The sequence below is a fragment of the Lynx canadensis genome, chromosome D1, assembly GCF_007474595.2.
Source record: "Lynx canadensis isolate LIC74 chromosome D1, mLynCan4.pri.v2, whole genome shotgun sequence".
In the NCBI taxonomy this organism is placed as follows: domain Eukaryota; kingdom Metazoa; phylum Chordata; class Mammalia; order Carnivora; family Felidae; genus Lynx; species Lynx canadensis.
Genome location: NC_044312.2, coordinates 61,668,113 through 61,685,182, shown reverse-complemented (window position 1 = coordinate 61,685,182; position 17,070 = coordinate 61,668,113). Strand labels below are relative to the sequence as shown.

Genomic DNA, 17,070 nt, shown 5'->3' with positions numbered 1-17,070 from the left:
TTTCTTGATGACTTAACAATGAGCTATTGTTAGGCAACATGTGACAGTTTGACCTCTGAATCAATTGCAGTCAACATGACTCAATACCATGTTATCAGTCTCCTTTACAGAGGGAATTGTGGAAAGAGCATGCAAGGCCCCCTTGCCCTTTGACCTCCATCTCTTTTTCTCCCTGCAATCCATTATGAATGTCTTCCTCCATCATACTGAAGGTATTCTTCCTAAATTTGCCAACATCTCAACATTACTTTAAGTACCTCTTAAGGTGAGCAACACATAAGAAAGGTATGGAAAACAGGTAAATCATATCAAGGAGAAAGGTACAATGTATGTAAGTTTGTTTTTTTTAGAACTCATCATTTGTTCTCATGATTAAAGATATGCTAATTCTTCTCCCCACATTTCTAAAAATTTGAAAGCATATATCATATCTTCTTTTTATTTGCATCAAGTTCAGAAGGGCATGATTCCCTCACATCTATGAGGCATAAAACACCTGCAATCCGAAGGAAAAGTGCAAGAAAAGTGAAGAAATTTATGAAAAGGAGGGATGGAGAAGTTCAGTCCAATATGCAACAACTGATTCACGGCTCAGTATGGAAGGATTTAGAAATGTCCATCATAACTGGTCATTCTGAGAAAATCACTGAATTTACAAAAATAGCTTCAATAAAATAAAAATCTGAGGAAGGAGACTGCAAGAGAATTAGAGGGAAATATGTGATAGAAAGCCCTGGTGGATACAGACTTTTCTTTCCAGAAGTGCTTAAGTGAAAGATGGGTCAAAAGGATACTTATAGAATTCATGGCATAGAAACATTCCTACATTTAAAGGTGCTTTAGATCTTTTTCCAAAGGAGGACAGCAGGAAAGGAACTGAACTCTTAAAAAATACAACATGTGTACTTTAATTTCTCTGCATTTACCCCGTGGGAAAGCGAAAAGAGGAGAGCAAGGAGATTCTGCAAATTTTAGAAATGATTTCAGAGACATGAGATGTGATTGGACCCAAGAGGGCTTAATTATGAGCTGCTGGGCCTCCTGTGGCTTGGGCTACTGGCTAGGAAATCTCTCAGTCCGTGTTCAGACCTGGTCCTTCTCACATTCACTGGGTAACGTTACAAGTGGTGGTCAGGGGCTTTCCTCTACAGTTTGAGTTCAATAAATTTATGCTGCTGCCTCAGCATGATACAAACCTTGCTGGGAGTTTTGGTGGAGATGAACCCACCAACATGATCTCAGATAAAGTGACAGAACAGGGAGCATGTCTGTTCTGCAGCAACAGAAGAAAACGAAGAAAGGCTCTCCCAGAGATACTTCCGGCCTATTGGCAGAGAGTCCAGCAGCAAATGGGTCAGAGTTCATGACATTGAAGAGGGCTGTTATAGAGGGTGCAGATAGAAAGAAGAGGCATGGCCAGCATGAGATGGAAGTGAATGAGATGGGAATCTCAGGAGGAGAAAGAGCGGATGACAAGTGAGTGCTGAGTAATTGTATTATGAAGACTGACCTTGGTCTTCAAGAGTCTGGTAAGAGCAGAACTGGCTCCCAACAGGAAAGGGCAAGGAAGTCGCACTCTGGCCAAATTCACCCCATAATGTTTCATTTCCAGCTTTTCCAATGATAACCACTCACCCCCCCCCCCGCTCTGTAATCATGCAGATCCTCTCCCACCTGCCTTCCCACCATCTGCACCTGTCAGGTAATGCTCCTATATCAGCTCATAACTCTTGAATAAGTCAGACAAGGTGATCATTTCTAAAGGATTTCTATGATTTGGAAATCAATAACTTACCTGACTGACTAGTCTATCCTAAATACATGTCAGGTGATACAGCCTGTCTTCATAAATGGTCCCTCTGACTATGATTCTTCTCTAGAGTTTTGGCAGCTTAAACCACAGCTGTTGCTGAATTACTGGTATATTTGGTGACTTTTGGCATATGGCATACGTTTAAATTTTTTAAAAATAATTTTTTTAATATTTAGTTTTGAGAGACACAGAGACAGAATACGAGTGGGTTAGGGGCAGAGAGAGGGGGAGACAGAATCGGAAGCAGGCTCCAGGCGCCAAGCTGTCAGCACAGAGCCCAACACGGGGTTTGAACTCACGAGCTGTGAGATCATGACCAGAGCTGAAGTCGAATGCTCAACCGACTGAGCCAGCCGGGGTTTGAACTCACGAGCTGTTAGATCATGACCAGAGCTGAGGTCGAATGCTCAACCGACTGAGCCAGCCAGGCACCCCTAAATTTTTTTTAATGTTTACTTTATGTGTGTGTGTGTGTGTGTGTGTGAGAGAGAGAGAGAGAGAGAGAGAGAGAGAATATCTAAAACAGGCTCCAGCCTCCAAGGTATCAGAACAGAGCCCAACACAGGGCTTGAACTCATGAACCACAAGATCATGACCTGAACCCAAAGTCAGTTGCTTTACCTGCTGAGCCACCCCGGTGGCCCTAACATTCAGTATATGTTTAGATGATCATGAGCTTGCTGACATAATGCAACAGTGTTGGAGACAGTAGGAATGAATGAAATAACTAAACGTTGTTTTATACAGGATAGCAACTATTTTTGCTTAAATGGTTGTTTGTTTGTTTAGAGAGGAGCATGATAAGGAGCAGAGAGAGGAGAGAGAATGCACAGCCTGTTTAGGAGCTCAGTCTCTTAACCATGAGATCATGACCTGAGCCAAGATGAAAAGTTGAAAGTGTGGGGCACCTGAGTGGTGCAGTTGCAGTCCCTTAAGCCTCAGACCTCAGCTAAGGTCATGACCTCACAGCTCAGGAGCTGGAGCCCTGCATGGAGCTCTCTGCTGTGAGTAGATCTTCTGCACCCACCCCCCACTCCCCGCTCCCCTGCTAGCATTCTCTCTCTCAAAATAAATAAACATTAAAAACAACAACACAGAATGGGATACTTAACTGACTGAGCCACCCATGCACCTAGCAGATATTTTTCTATTGTACAACTTGAGAATTTCATGATTTTAGATATGCAATTCTTAAAAGCAATGATCTTTATAAGAAAAGAACTTTCATACAGGCACTAAGAACCCAAGTTTTGAGGAAATTCAGTCATCAGGGAATTGAAGCAACTAAAGTTTCCTTAGTTGCTCTACTGCCCTCTCTCCTGCATCATTTCTGGAACCCCAAGGTCTGCCTTCTGTCTTCCATTTCTACTTCTATCTTGGACTCCTCTTAAGGAGACTGTCTTTTCACCCCTTTATTTTTATTCATTTTTTAGGCTTGAGATCACAATATGAGTGAAGCAATCAAATGGTCTGTATATTATTAAGAATCAATGAGCCTAAACTTGCTGATCTTTTGGTGATGGTAACCCTGAGCACTTTCAACCCCAGAAACTAACCTTTATTCTGGCTAAGTTACCCGTTCACCTATATCCCCTAGTCAGCAAGAATGAGTCCTCTTGCCTATGCCTTGTTTCTCTAGATTTCTTTGCCTTCTAGATATTCCTCCCTTCTAATCATTCTGTAGTGTTTATTTCAGAATTTGCATTATTTTATGTGTACAACTCATGTCAAAGAATTCTGCTATTACTTAATAGGGAAAATAAAATAAAGTTTTACTTATAATGTAAAAATCAGCATGGAACTTTGATTTAGATTGTAAAATTACATGGATTTGATCATCTTTTCTCAAGCTCTATTTCACATTTTTTTAAAAGGACATCCAGTCCTACATAAATATATAATACATAGATACAGGTATCTAAATATATTATGTTCATGGGTGAAGCTATGTCTATCTCACTTCTCTTTCATAGGAAGCCTTTTAAACCAAAACACTGGTTAGAGTCTGATTATGTGATTGTCCAAACTGACATTTTCTGACTCAGAGGGTTTGGGGAAAATAATTAGAACACTAAGGTCAGCTGAAGTGTGGGATAGGGAGAGATTTATTAAAATCTGATTAAAGTGCAATATCCAAGCAAATAAACAAGTATATTTATTTTATCCGCAGGTCCAGATGGACATAACAGAAAGATCAGCAAATTATTCCTTTACCACATGATCTGGGTGGTTCTAATGCAGTTGCCCTGCCTTGTACATAACTTCTTACTGTGGTACACTACTTATGGATGTCCCTCTTGAAAACAGTGATGTGTATCTATGGATCTTTTTCCTTTGATAATATAAACGAGATGAATGAGAAGATCTTAGAGTTCTGCCAAAATCACAGAGACTCACTATGATGATTTTGAATTAAAACAGGAGTAGAAGAGTGCCACTGACTGAGAACCTTCTTTCATTTTCATCTGGAGGCCGGAGGACATTATGTCCGTTTCCAACATCACAGTCTTCAGGCCTTCTGTGTTGACGCTGATAGGGATCCCAGGCCTAGAGACTGTGCAGTGCTGGATTGGGATTCCATTCTGCGTCATGTATCTCATTGCTATGATTGGAAACTCCTTGCTTCTGATCATCATCAGGTCAGAACGCAGCCTCCATGAGCCCATGTACATTTTTCTAGGCATGCTGGGAGTCACAGATATTGTACTTGGCACGAGCATTGTGCCCAAGATGCTTGGAATCTTCTGGTTTCATGTGCCAGAGATTTATTTTGATTCTTGCTTGCTTCAAATGGGGCTCATCCACACATTTCAGTGCATAGAGTCAGGCATCCTGTTGGCTATGGCTCTGGACCGTTATGTGGCCATCTGTTATCCACTAAGACATTCTGCCATCTTCACCCACCGCCTAGTCACCCAAATAGCGGCTGTGGTAACACTCAGGGCTGCCCTTCTTGTAGCCCCATCTTTAGTACTGATAAAATGCCGGTTTCAGTTTTACCATACAACCATCATCTCCCACTGCTACTGTGAGCATATGGCCATTGTGAAACTAGCTGCAGAAAATGTACGAGTCAACAAAATTTATGGCTTGTTTGTGGCATTCACCGTTGCAGGGTTTGACCTCATATTCATCACTTTGTCCTACATACAGGTATTTATCACCGTTTTTCATTTGCCCCAGAAGGAGGCTCGGTTGAAAGCATTCAATACGTGCATCGCTCACATCTGTGTCTTTCTCCAGCTCTACATCCTTGCCTTCTTCTCCTTCTTCACACATAGGTTTGGTGCTCATGTTCCCCCTTATATCCACATCCTCTTTTCTAGCCTCTACTTGCTGGTGCCCCCGTTTCTCAATCCACTTGTCTATGGTGCCAAGACCACGCAGATCCGCATTCACCTGGTAAAGATGTTGTATTCATAAAATGCACTGTGATTAACGTCTTCAACCTTCTCCTTTATGCAAAATAACAATCTTTCAAAACAGAATAAAACAGAAAAATGCATATTATTCATGATGTTTGACTTGTCTCCTTAATTGTTTTGTGAAATTTGCCTGCATTTTAGGCAGTTGTCACATCACAGCCCATGACACCTATCAGTCAGTGCCATTTAAATCCTAGTAGGTAATGAGTTGGGAATGGTAGAAACAGCAATAGTGAATATGTATCATTTCCATTTTTTTTCTTATTTTGCAGTTCCTGATTGAATTTTCTCCTTTAAGTATTCTTCTCCACAACGATCCATAAATATCTATTTCTCAATGAATTTCCAAGCACCCAAGAATCATTGTCTTGGATTGTCCAGGTACTTGATGAAATCACATTGTTGATTCTATTTGTGTCTGGATCATCCTCATCATCTTTAAGTAAATGAGAGGAGGGGTTCCTGGATGGCTCAGTTGATTAAGTGTCCAACTTTGGATCTGGTCATGATCTCCTGGTTCATGAGTTCAAGCCCTGCACTGGGTTCTTTGCTGAGAGCACAAAGCCAGCTTGAGATTCTCTCTCACCTTCTCTCTCTCCGCCCCTGCCAACTTGTGCACTTCCTTTCCCTCTTTTAAAATAAATAAATAAACTTAAGAAATAAAATTAATGAGAGGAAGCATTTTGTTTTTATTCAAACAAAAACCCCAAAGAAACAAAAAACTGTATGCAATCTAAAGACACATAGTCCTCAAACTTCAACATTTCCAGTGTCATTCAGGGCATTAAGGTTTAAACATTATGAACAATCCAGCATTCTATTTTACAATTCAGGACTTTTTATGCACACTCACCATTTATGCCTTTATTAATTTCTCAAGTGTTATCAAAACCCTACAATATTATAAATGCTATACCCAAGAATAGAAGCATAATGACAAATTGACAGTGTTTATGTGTTTTGGGTTTATAGCCATTATAGCTTAATATTACTGGGACAAAGAGAGAGACAGGGGAACGAAAATGAAAGAAGTAATAGAGGTACTTCTGGAATGTGGGGTTAGCCAGGAGAGTGAAGCATTGAAATCCAAAGGAAAGCAGCATCTGTAGAATTATTCTTATTTTCTTTGGTTTTTAATTACAAAGTCTGATTCCTCTTTTAAGTTTTTTGTTAATTCCAGTTAGTTAACACACAATGTTATATTAGTTTCAGATGTGCAATATAGTAATTCCACACTTCCATACAACACCTTGTGTTCATCATGACAAGTGGACTTCTTAATCCCCGCCACCAATATAACCCATCCCTCCACCCACCTCCCTGCTGGTAACCATCAATGTGTTCTCTACAGTTAAGAGTCCTTTCTTTCTCTGTCTCTTATTTATTTCCCTTTGCTTGTTTGTTTTGTTTCTTAAATTCTACATATGCTTGAAATCATGTGGTATTAGTTTTTCCCTATAGGGAGTCTTAAGGATGACAGATGAATTGCTGGTAGGTAAGGACATACCATGCCAGGTAGATGGTCTTGGAGCTTAAATAGAAAATCAAGAAATGGCACAGTTTTTCTACATGTAATGCATAACTTGTAGAGACAAGAAAACTACAAATATCAAGAATGGTTATGGACACTATGCGGAATTTTTGAACTTTATTCTGAAAGCTATCATATGTCACTGGCCAGTTTTCACTCCAAAAATGTGCATGTGTGTGAATGTGTGTATCTATTTGACACATGGCAGCGTATCTTCTCAGTGGGCTTAAAACATCATGCTTTTGAATCACTCAAGGTTATTGTACTAATGAACACATGAAATGTTCTGTCCAAATTAATGACTTGAGAACTTAAGGCTTGTGGGCTGTTCCTGAAAACCTGAGCTCATGGATCACTTTAAAAAGAGCATGGAAAATATTCACATGTGTGCAGATGTCCATACTTTGATTTAGGACACTTAAAATACTATATATATAAGCAATATTAGACTGCATGTCACATGGATGTAGGTACTCTGGCTTGTTTTATGGACTGGGCCTTATGAATGAATACTGAATTTGATCACTTTGTAAATCCAGAGGCTATCCTGAGGCATCTTTGGAGGCTGTTTTAAATGTCAGTGTTTATTATGGAAAAAGCCCAAATGTCCATCAACTAATGAATGGATAAAGAAATTGTGGTTTATGTACACAATGGAATACTACTTGGCAATGAGAATGAATGAAATATGGCCTTTTGTAGCAACGTGGATGGAACTGGAGAGTGTTATGCTAAGCGAAATAAGTCATAGAGAGAAAGAGAGATACCATATGTTTTCACTCTTATGTGGATCCTGAGAAAGTTAACAGAAGACCATGGGGGAGGGGAAGGGAAAAAAAAAGTTAGAGAGGGAGGGAGGCAAACCATAAGAGACTCTTAAAAACTGAGAATAAACTGAGAGTTGATGGGGGGGAGGGAGGGAAGGGTGGGTGATGGGCATTGAGGAGGGCACCTGTTGGGATGAGCACTGGGTGTTGTATGGAAACCAATTTGACAACAAATTTCATATGAAAAAAAAAAGAAATGTCAGTATTTATCAGATAGGATTTGCTTGGATTACCAATAGGGGTTGTGGTGCTTTAATAACAATTTCTTTGAAATAAAAGTAAAAAAACATCGGAGGCAATTTTAATGTTCTAGAGTTCAGCAAACATTTATGCAAATAAATAGTTTGGGTTATCGGGGGGCAAGGAAACAAAGACTATATTGTAAGTATTTACATAAAAAGTGACAAGGCATATTTCCAAAAAAATTTTCATGTAATTATATATAATTATGTACCATTTACAATTGACAATAATAATAATAACAATCAGATGTGTAGGCTTCTGTAATGAAAGTCTACTAATCAGGGGAATGTGGAAATGTCCATCATAACTGGTCATTGTGAGAATACTACTCAATTTACAAAGCTTCAATAAAATAAAGATCTAAAGAATGATACTACAAGAGAATGAGTGTTAAATGTGTGATAGAGAGCCATTGTGGATACAGATTTTGTCTCCGGAAGTGTCTCAGTGAAAGAAAGGTCACAGAATACTTATTTATATGCAACTCATTGGCACAGGAACATACATTTAAGTACATTTAAGTGTCCTTTCGATCTTTTTCCAAAGGAGGACAGCAGAAAGAAACTGACAAAAGTAAATTTAATTACTTAATTTTTACAAAAATCTTTTTATTTTTTAAGGAATGTCAAAAAATACAGATTGTATATATTAATTTCTCTACATCTCCCCGGTGGGGAAAAAGGAATGAAGAGACCAAGGGGATTCTGCAAGTTGCAGAAATGGCTTCAGAGACATTAGATGTGGATGGACAAAAGAGGGCTTCATTATGAGCTTTTGGGTCCCTGGGGGCTTGGGTTAGTGGCTAGGAAATCTCATATTCAGACCTCCTCCTTCTCCATGTACACTGGGGAACGTTATACTTGCCAATTCAAGCTTAATAAAGTTATGCTGTGTCTAGAAAATTATAGACCTTCCTGTGAGTTTTGTTGGAGTGTGATTCCACCAACAGGAGCTTGGACACATTTACAAAAGAGGGTGCAAGTCTGTTTTTCAGGGACAGAAGAAGAGAGGAAAGTCTATTCCAGAGATGTGCACAGTTTGGCAGATGGCCGAGCAGCAAATGGATAAGAGTTCATGATACATACAGCGGGCTGTTCTAGAGGGTGCAGACAGAAGAAAGAGATGCTGCCAGCATAAGCACAAGTGAATGAGATGAGAGTCTCAGGAGGAAAAAGAGTGAATGACAGGTGAGTGATGAGTGATGAGTGATGGTGTTATGAAGACAGACCATGGTTTTCAGGTGTCTTGTAAAAACACAACTGGCCCCCAACAACAAAGCATGAAGTCCCTTTCCCCAAGTTCACCCAATAATGTTTCACTACCAGCTTTTCCAGTGATAACCACTCCAGCCCCCCTGCCCTGTACTCACTTAGGTCCTCTCCCACCTGCCTTCCCACCACCTGTACCTGTCAGGTAATGCTGCCACATCAGCTCCTTACTGTTAAATATGCCAGACAATGTGAATGGTACTAAAGGATTTCTCTTCTAATTCTGATTAACTCTAGAAACAAGAAATGAATAAACGAATCCATGATCGAGGAAATCTCTAGGATTAAACATTGGGGAGCAAAGCTTTGGAAACATGTCTTAGTTGACTAACTAGTCTATTCTAAATATACATCAGCTGATACAGACTTGCTTCTAGAATGGACCTGTTGAGTCGGTTCCTTCACTTGAGGTTTAGCCAGATAAACCACAGCTCTTCCTGCATTACTGGCATTTTTGGGGACAATAAGTATATGATTAAATGATCATGGGCTTGCTGACAGAAAGCAGCAATGTTGGACCAACTAGGAAAGAATGAAACAACTGAACCCTGTTTTCACCAAATAGAAACTTTCTAATGTAGCTTGAGGCTTTCTAATTTAAGATATGTGATTTTTAAAAAGCAATGATCTTTTCAGATACAAATGTATCTGAATTAGACTAAGAGCCCAGTTTTCAGAAAAGTCAGTCATCAGTGAATCAAGGTGATTAAATGTTCTTTAGTTGAGCCCTCTCCTCCATCATTTCTGGTATCCCAAGTCTGCTCCCTATCTTCCATTCCTACTTCCATATTAGACTCCTGTTGGGAAACATGTCCTTTCACCCCTTTATTTTCGACTCATTTCTCATGCCTGAGCTCATGAAAAATTCAAATGTTCAAGTGACATATATTTCATTAAGAATTAATGAGCTTACATTGGCCAAATCTCATGTTACTGGCAGCTGTGAGCAGTTTAAGCCCAAGAACCTAGCCTCTAGTCCATGAATTACCCATGGACCCATTTCCCCACACTTTGTTATCAGCAAGATTGAGTCCTCTTGCCTCTATACATTGTCGCCTCTGAGTTTCCATATTTTCTAGAGATTCCTCCCATCTAGGTATTCAGATATGGGTATTCTAAAATGTCAGCGATTTTAAGCACACCACTAATTTTCAGGAATTCAATTGTTATTATGTGGGCAAAATAAAATAGAGTTTTTTGAGGCATGTAAAAATGGCATGAAATTTTCACCCAGACTCACCAAAAGTGCATGGGGTTGGATGATCTTTTCAAAGCGGTTCCTTTACTTTCTTTTGAAAGGACATCTGGGGAAGGGAAGGAAAAATAAGATAAAAACAGAAGAGGACAAACCATAAGAGCCTCCTGGGTGTAAAGAACACTCTGAGGTTTACTGGAAGGGTGGTGGGTCAGGGATGGGTTAAATGGGTGATGGGCATTAAGGAGGGCACTTGTTGGGATGAGTACTGGGTACTCTTTTTAAGCGAAGAATCACTAAATTCTACTCCTGAAACCCTTATTACACTATATGTTAACAAGCATACATTTTAAATTAAAAAAGTAAAATTGTTATTGGAAAAAAAAAACAAAGAAAAGAGAGACATCCAGTCTTATGTAGATACAAATGATATAGATAGATGAATATATTGTGCTCCTGGGTGTCACCAGTTTCTCTGTTCTCTTTCATAGGGAGTTTTTTTACTAAAAAAAGTAAATAAATAAAATGAGAAATAAACAGAAAAAGAGGCTCCTGGGTGTCTCAGTTGAGCGTGCCATTCTTGATTTCAGGTCAGGTCAAGATCTTGGGGTTGGTGAGTTCAAGCCTCATGTCAGGTTGTGTGCTGATGGTGCGGATTCTCTCTCTCCCTTCTCTTTGTCCCTCCTGTGAACTGTGTCTTTCTCTATTAAATAAAAACACCTTAAAAATACAAAACTTATGGAGATTTATCTACTAATGTACTTGTCAGAGTCAGATTTGTTGATCCAAAGTGTCAGTTCCAGACCTCGACACAATGGAAAATAACAGAATGTTATCAGGTAGTTGGATGTGGAATATGGAGATTCATCAAACTCTGCTTGAAATGCCATTTCCAAGCAAGTTTAACATGTATAATTATTGTATCCCCAGGTGCAGAGGGACATAACAGAGAGATCAGCAGTTACTCTGTTACCCACGTGATCTGGCTGGTTGTAATGCAAATGACTTGCCTTCTACATAACTTCTTATATTGCTACACTACTCCTGGATGTCCTTTCTGAAAACAATAATGTGTATCTGTGGATCTTTTTCCTTCCATAATATAAATAAGAAGGATGATATGATCTTAGAGTTCTGACAAAATCAGAGACCCACTATGATAATTTTTTAAAAACAAGAGTAGAGGAGAAGAGTACCACTGACTGAGAAGCTTCTTTCATTTGCTTCTGGAAGCCCAAAGACATTATGTCCAAGCTGACAGCTTGGAGCCTGGAGCCTGCTTCGGATTCTGTGTCTCCCTCTCCTCTACCCTTCCCACACTCAATACTCTGTCTCGCTCTGTCTCAAAAATAAATACAAACATTATTTAAAAAATGGGATATACATTCAAAAGATTCTCACAACCATAATTCTATCCCCAGTTTAGGTACTGATGTTTTACTTAATATATATGTGCCTTCGCATCCTACCTTAAAGATAAAGAGGTTGATCTGTGTTTAAAATTTCATGTACACTGACACCAAGATTAAAGTCAATTGGCAACTCTCATGAGTATTGTAAACTATATAGAATTGGGGGTACCTCGTAGACTATGTAGAGATATGATAGCTGATTCAGTCACTGTTCACCAAATCTTTTACATTAAACCGTGTAATCTAATCTACCAATCCCGCCTTCTATTAGGTGAGACAGAATGGGCTTTCTAGGCACTTTTGCTTAAACATATGTAGAAGAGGTGTGAATGACCTTGTAGGAACCTAGGGAAAGCTGCCCCGAAGTATGCCACAATACCATAAAGATTATGCTGAATTAAACTTATTTAAGAAACAGCCAGTGCAAGACTGCTGATTCTTTGCCTCCAGAAAGCAGGAAGCACATCTCCCATGTGAAAGGTACCTTCTCTGCATCAAGAGGTAAAGAGACATCCTTATCATCAGAGATAGGGAATCAGGGCCAAAGTAGCCTATGTAAATAAATCTTATAATTTTTACAGATTTATTACCCCAGCCCAAATTCTAGTCCACATTTAGAATTCTTTACTAATGGAAGCTCCTGAGCATAAGTTTTCTTTGTCCCGTCAATTCTTCACATATGGATGTTTGTCTAAAATGTATAAAAACTTCATGTCTTGGTCATTTCCTTTGGTCTTAACTTTACTATGGACCTCTGTGTGCATTAATTATATTTTGTTTTTTCCTCCTGTTAATCTGTCTCATGCCAATGTAATTATTAGACTAATTTAGAAGAACCTTGAAGGGTAGAGTAAAATTTTCCTTCTCAACAAACTCAACAGAGTCAACTTGTGACACATGGGAATAATATGTAAAGGCTACTTGTCCTATACAAGTAAATGTACCGATATACCAGTTCTATGAAAAATAAAATCACATGCTGAACTAGAATTCAAAAAGCACGGATGGTACCGTAAACTTAGTAACTACCCAGGCAAGTGCTCACTGATACACTGGGGAACACAAGTCGGTGTAGTTAACGTTATACTTAATTTTAAAATTAGGAAATGAGATCAGTAACACTGTCTCTGCTTATTTCTCCGGCTCTGGAAAACTAAATTAAGAAATGACTATAAATATGCCTTTAATCTGTTAAACATTACATATACATTTATTATTTCTGCTACAAATCATTACCAGTCATTCCTCTTGCAAATACAACCTTCCCTTCCTTAGAACACACTAACTTCTAGTACTCAGTTTTGTTTAGTGAACCATCTCTGGATCCTGCTACGTATTTGTTGGGTTTTGACACTGTAGATGATAGGGTTCATCAAGGGTGGGAAAAGGATATAGATATTGCCCATGAGGACGTGGACCACAGGAGAGAGGTGCTTTCCAAAGCGGTGCACCATAGTCAAACCAATAATTGGGATATAGAAAACCAGAACAGCACAGATGTGGGAGACACAGGTCTTCAAGGACTTGAGCCGCTCGTCCCGGGATGCAATAGTCAAGACTGAATGCAGGATCGAGATGTAGGAGATGAGAATGAGCACCGAATCCAAAAAGAGTGTGCAGATCACCAGGGCTAACGCATAGAAGCTGTTGAAGCGGATGTCGGAGCAGGCAAGCCGAAGTAAGTCTTGGTGCAGGCAGAAGGAATGGGAGAGGATATGAGGATGGCAGTAATCGAAGAACTTTAGGCGGACAATGGGAGCGGTAATGAACAGGAAACTCCTCCCTAAAATGGCCACACCAATGGTGATGATTCTCATATTGGTGAGGATGGATGTATATCTCAGAGGATTGCAGATGGCAGTAAAGCGATCAAAGGCCATGGCAAGAAGGACTCCAGACTCCATGCATGATAGACCATGAACAAAGAAGGTTTGAGCAATGCAGGCATCGAGACCAATCTCTTGGCTGATCCCCCACAGGATCCCGAGCACCGTGTGCACTGTGGACAGCCCCATGCACAGGTCAGTGAGGGCCAGCATGGCCAGGAAGTAGAACATGGGCTGGTGCAGGCTGGGCTCCGTCCGGATCACATGCAACACCAGGCAATTCCCTAAGAGTACCATAGCATAGATACAGGAGAAAGGAATGGAGAGCCAAGGATATTCCCGTTCCAGGCCAGGGAAACCCGTAAGGAGAAAGGTGGAGTTACTGATTTTGGAATCAGGTTGAACAGACATGGATCTCTAAAGATGGATACCTCTCAGAAAAAAATATACTAAACAGCTTATTAAGAATCATATGTGTTCTCCACTGCCTTAATATAAAGTTTGAAGTAACAGCTGTGAAAGGAATGATTGCACTTAGCACAAGAACTCATTACACGTAATACCAATGCTTGTATTCTATAAGAAGCTTCATTTGCTCTGAAACAGAGACTATGCCTCCATATGAAACCTTCTTATTCGTTCACTGACCCCATCAGAGGAATTGTGTCCATATCCATAATCTCACTGTCACTTTCTACCTCAGTGCTTCACACACTACAAATAACAGAGAAAATACCCGGCTTGTGAAGGTATTATAATGAAGTTTAAGTACACCAAGTAGAAAAGGAAAACACATTCGAGTGTTTGCCTTTAAAACTTCGTGAAATGAATTGCAACTCACTGCCGTAGCGTGTAAGATTCACCTCTGCTTATTACATAAGACACTCAGTCATTTATAGAAGTCATCTCTCAGTCATGTTGTCCACTTCTACATGTACATTTCATGGACTTAATAAAGAATAACTATCGCTCACAGCAGAGATGGTCTTGCCAATCTTGAAAATGGATCTGGTTCTTTTCTCTTTGTCACGGTGGCATGGATATTCCAGAAGAAGCAAGATTTATGTAGGTCTAGGAGTCACTGGAGTAAACCCCCAAACCCTGGGAGGTTCTGAGAGTGAATGATGCAAGATATAGGGGCTGTGCTTCTTTGGGAGAGTGAGAGAAAACCCATGGGAATATCTGTAGAGCAGATGTTCCACTCCACTAAATTTTGAATATTCTTACAAGTGCAAGTTTATAAAAATAATTCCTTCATTCAGGGAGATTTTGAAATGAGTACTGGACAGACAGTTCCAGAAACATGTAGTAGTTTGCCTCCTCCCTCACTGGTCTTTACATGTTTTTTTGAAGGACCGCAGATACATCCTATATAAGACAGGTTATTCTTATTGACATAAAATTTCATTTTATTTCCCTTCATTTCAGTATAACTTTTCTCTTTTTATTTGAACTCATGCCATCAGTATTCAAAGAGTTTGTGTGCTGGCAAATGAAACGTTGTTTTGTAAGTCATAACAGATTTGTATACGGTTGATAATCCTTTTAAACTGCTTGAATTAGAGTCTCTATTTTCATAACAGTAATGTTACCGAGCATTTTTTTTTTGCATTTACTGTGTACTAGGAATCTTAGCATTATTTAACTCTCAGAATTAGAGTACTTCTGTTATTAATTTAATTTCTAGAATTACTTAAGGATTATATCTTTTCATAGGCAGTAGACCACAGAGATAAATAATGTGCTTACAAAGCCAGACTTTCTGGGTTGAAAACCCTTCTCCAACTCCTGTGAGCACTGTGTCCTTGGGCAACGTACTTAACCTTATATCAATTTTCGCATCTAAAATGGGGACAATTGGGATGCCTGGGTGGCTCAGTCAGTTAAGCATCTGACTTTGGCTCAGGTCATGATCTCATGGCTCTTGGGATCAAGCCCTGTGTTGGGCTCTGTGCTGACAGCTCACAGCCTGGAGCCTATTTCAGATTCTGCATCTCCTTCTCTCTCTCTGTCCCTATCTACTTGTGCTCTTTCTCTCTCTCTTTCAAAAGTAAATAAACATTTAAAAATTGAAAATAAAATTAAATGGGACAGTAAAGGGCATCTGTGTGGCTCATTTGGTTGAGCCACCAACTTTTGATTTCAGCTCAGGTCATGATCTCGTGGTTCATGGAATGGGGCCCTGCTCTGGCTCTGCGCTGACAGTGCTGGACCTGCTTGGGATTCTCTTTCTCCCTCTCTCTCTGCTCCTCCACTTGTGCTGATGCTCTCTTGCTCTCTCTCTCTCTCTTTCTCTGTCAAATAAATAAATAAACATAAAAAACTCATATGCAATGATTCAAAAGCAGGGAATTTAAGGGATTTAAGAGGGAAGTCTATAGCCATAAATGCCAACATTAAGAAAGAAGAAATATTTCAAATAAAAACCCTCACTTTTCTGGGGGGCTCAGTAAGTTAAGCATCTAACTTTGGCTCAGGCCATGATCTCAGAGCTTGTGAGTTCAAGCCCTGTGTCTGGCTCCATTCTGACAGCTCAGAGCCTGGAGCCCACTTCAGATCTGTGTCTCCCCCTCTCTCTCTGCCCCTCCCCAGCTCACACTCTGTCTCTCTCTGTCTCTTATTCAAAAATAAATAACAAAACATTAAAAAAAAAAAAGCCTCACTTTTCATCTCAAGGGATTAGAAACAGAACAAACTAAGCCCAAAGATGGCAAAGAGAAAGAAAGAACAATGGCCATACTAGAAATAAATAAAATGGAGATTTAAAAATGTGGAAATAATCAATAAAACTAAGAGTTGTTTTTTTTAGAAAAGATAAAAAGAATTTACGAAACTTTAGCTACTATGAAGAAAAGAGAGAAGACTCAAGTAAATAAAATTAGAAAAGAGTAAGGAGACATTACAACTGATATCACAGAAACAACAAATGGGATAATGTAGAAGAAATGGATAAATGCCTAAAAACATAAAACTTACAAAGACTGAGTCATTAAGAAACAGAAAATTTGAACAGACTAACAATGAGTAAGGAAATGTAATCAGTAATCCAAACCATTCCACGCAGAAAAGTCCAGGATCAGATGGTTGCACTGGGGAATCCCAATAAATATTTAAAGTAAATTAATGCCAATACTTCTCAAACTCTTTCAAAAAAAAACTGAAGAGGAAGGAATACATCCAAACTCATTTTACAAGGCCAACATAACCCTAATACCAAAGCCAGATAAGGACACTACAAGAAAACAAAATTAGAGACCAATAATCTTGATGAATGAAGATGCAAAATTCTAGGTGATATATTAGCACTCTGCACACACAAAGCACATAACACAATAGTATATTAAAATGATCATAAATCATGATTAAGTGGGATTTATCTCTGGGATGTAAGGATGAGTCAACCTATGCCAATCAATAAATGTGATATGCCACATTAATGGAATAAAATAAAAAGTGATGTGATCATCTCAATAGATACAGGAAAAAGAATTTAACAAGGTACATTATCCTTGCATGGTATAAACTCTCAA

General features: G+C 39.2%; 2 protein-coding genes across 2 annotated transcripts; one reads left to right on the top strand and one right to left on the bottom strand.

Annotated features, from left to right (window-relative positions):
- Positions 1 to 4,297: 4,297 nt before the first annotated feature.
- On the top strand, positions 4,298 to 5,236 carry LOC115525917 (olfactory receptor 52A1-like). Its single transcript, XM_030333327.1, has one exon. The coding sequence runs from the start codon at positions 4,298 to 4,300 to the stop codon at positions 5,234 to 5,236; it is 939 nt and encodes a 312-aa protein (XP_030189187.1).
- A 7,773-nt stretch (positions 5,237 to 13,009) lies between these two features.
- Positions 13,010 to 13,951, bottom strand: LOC115526284 (olfactory receptor 51V1-like). The gene has a single exon (XM_030333736.1). The coding sequence runs from the start codon at positions 13,949 to 13,951 to the stop codon at positions 13,010 to 13,012; it is 942 nt and encodes a 313-aa protein (XP_030189596.1).
- Between the last annotated feature and the right edge of the window lie 3,119 nt (positions 13,952 to 17,070).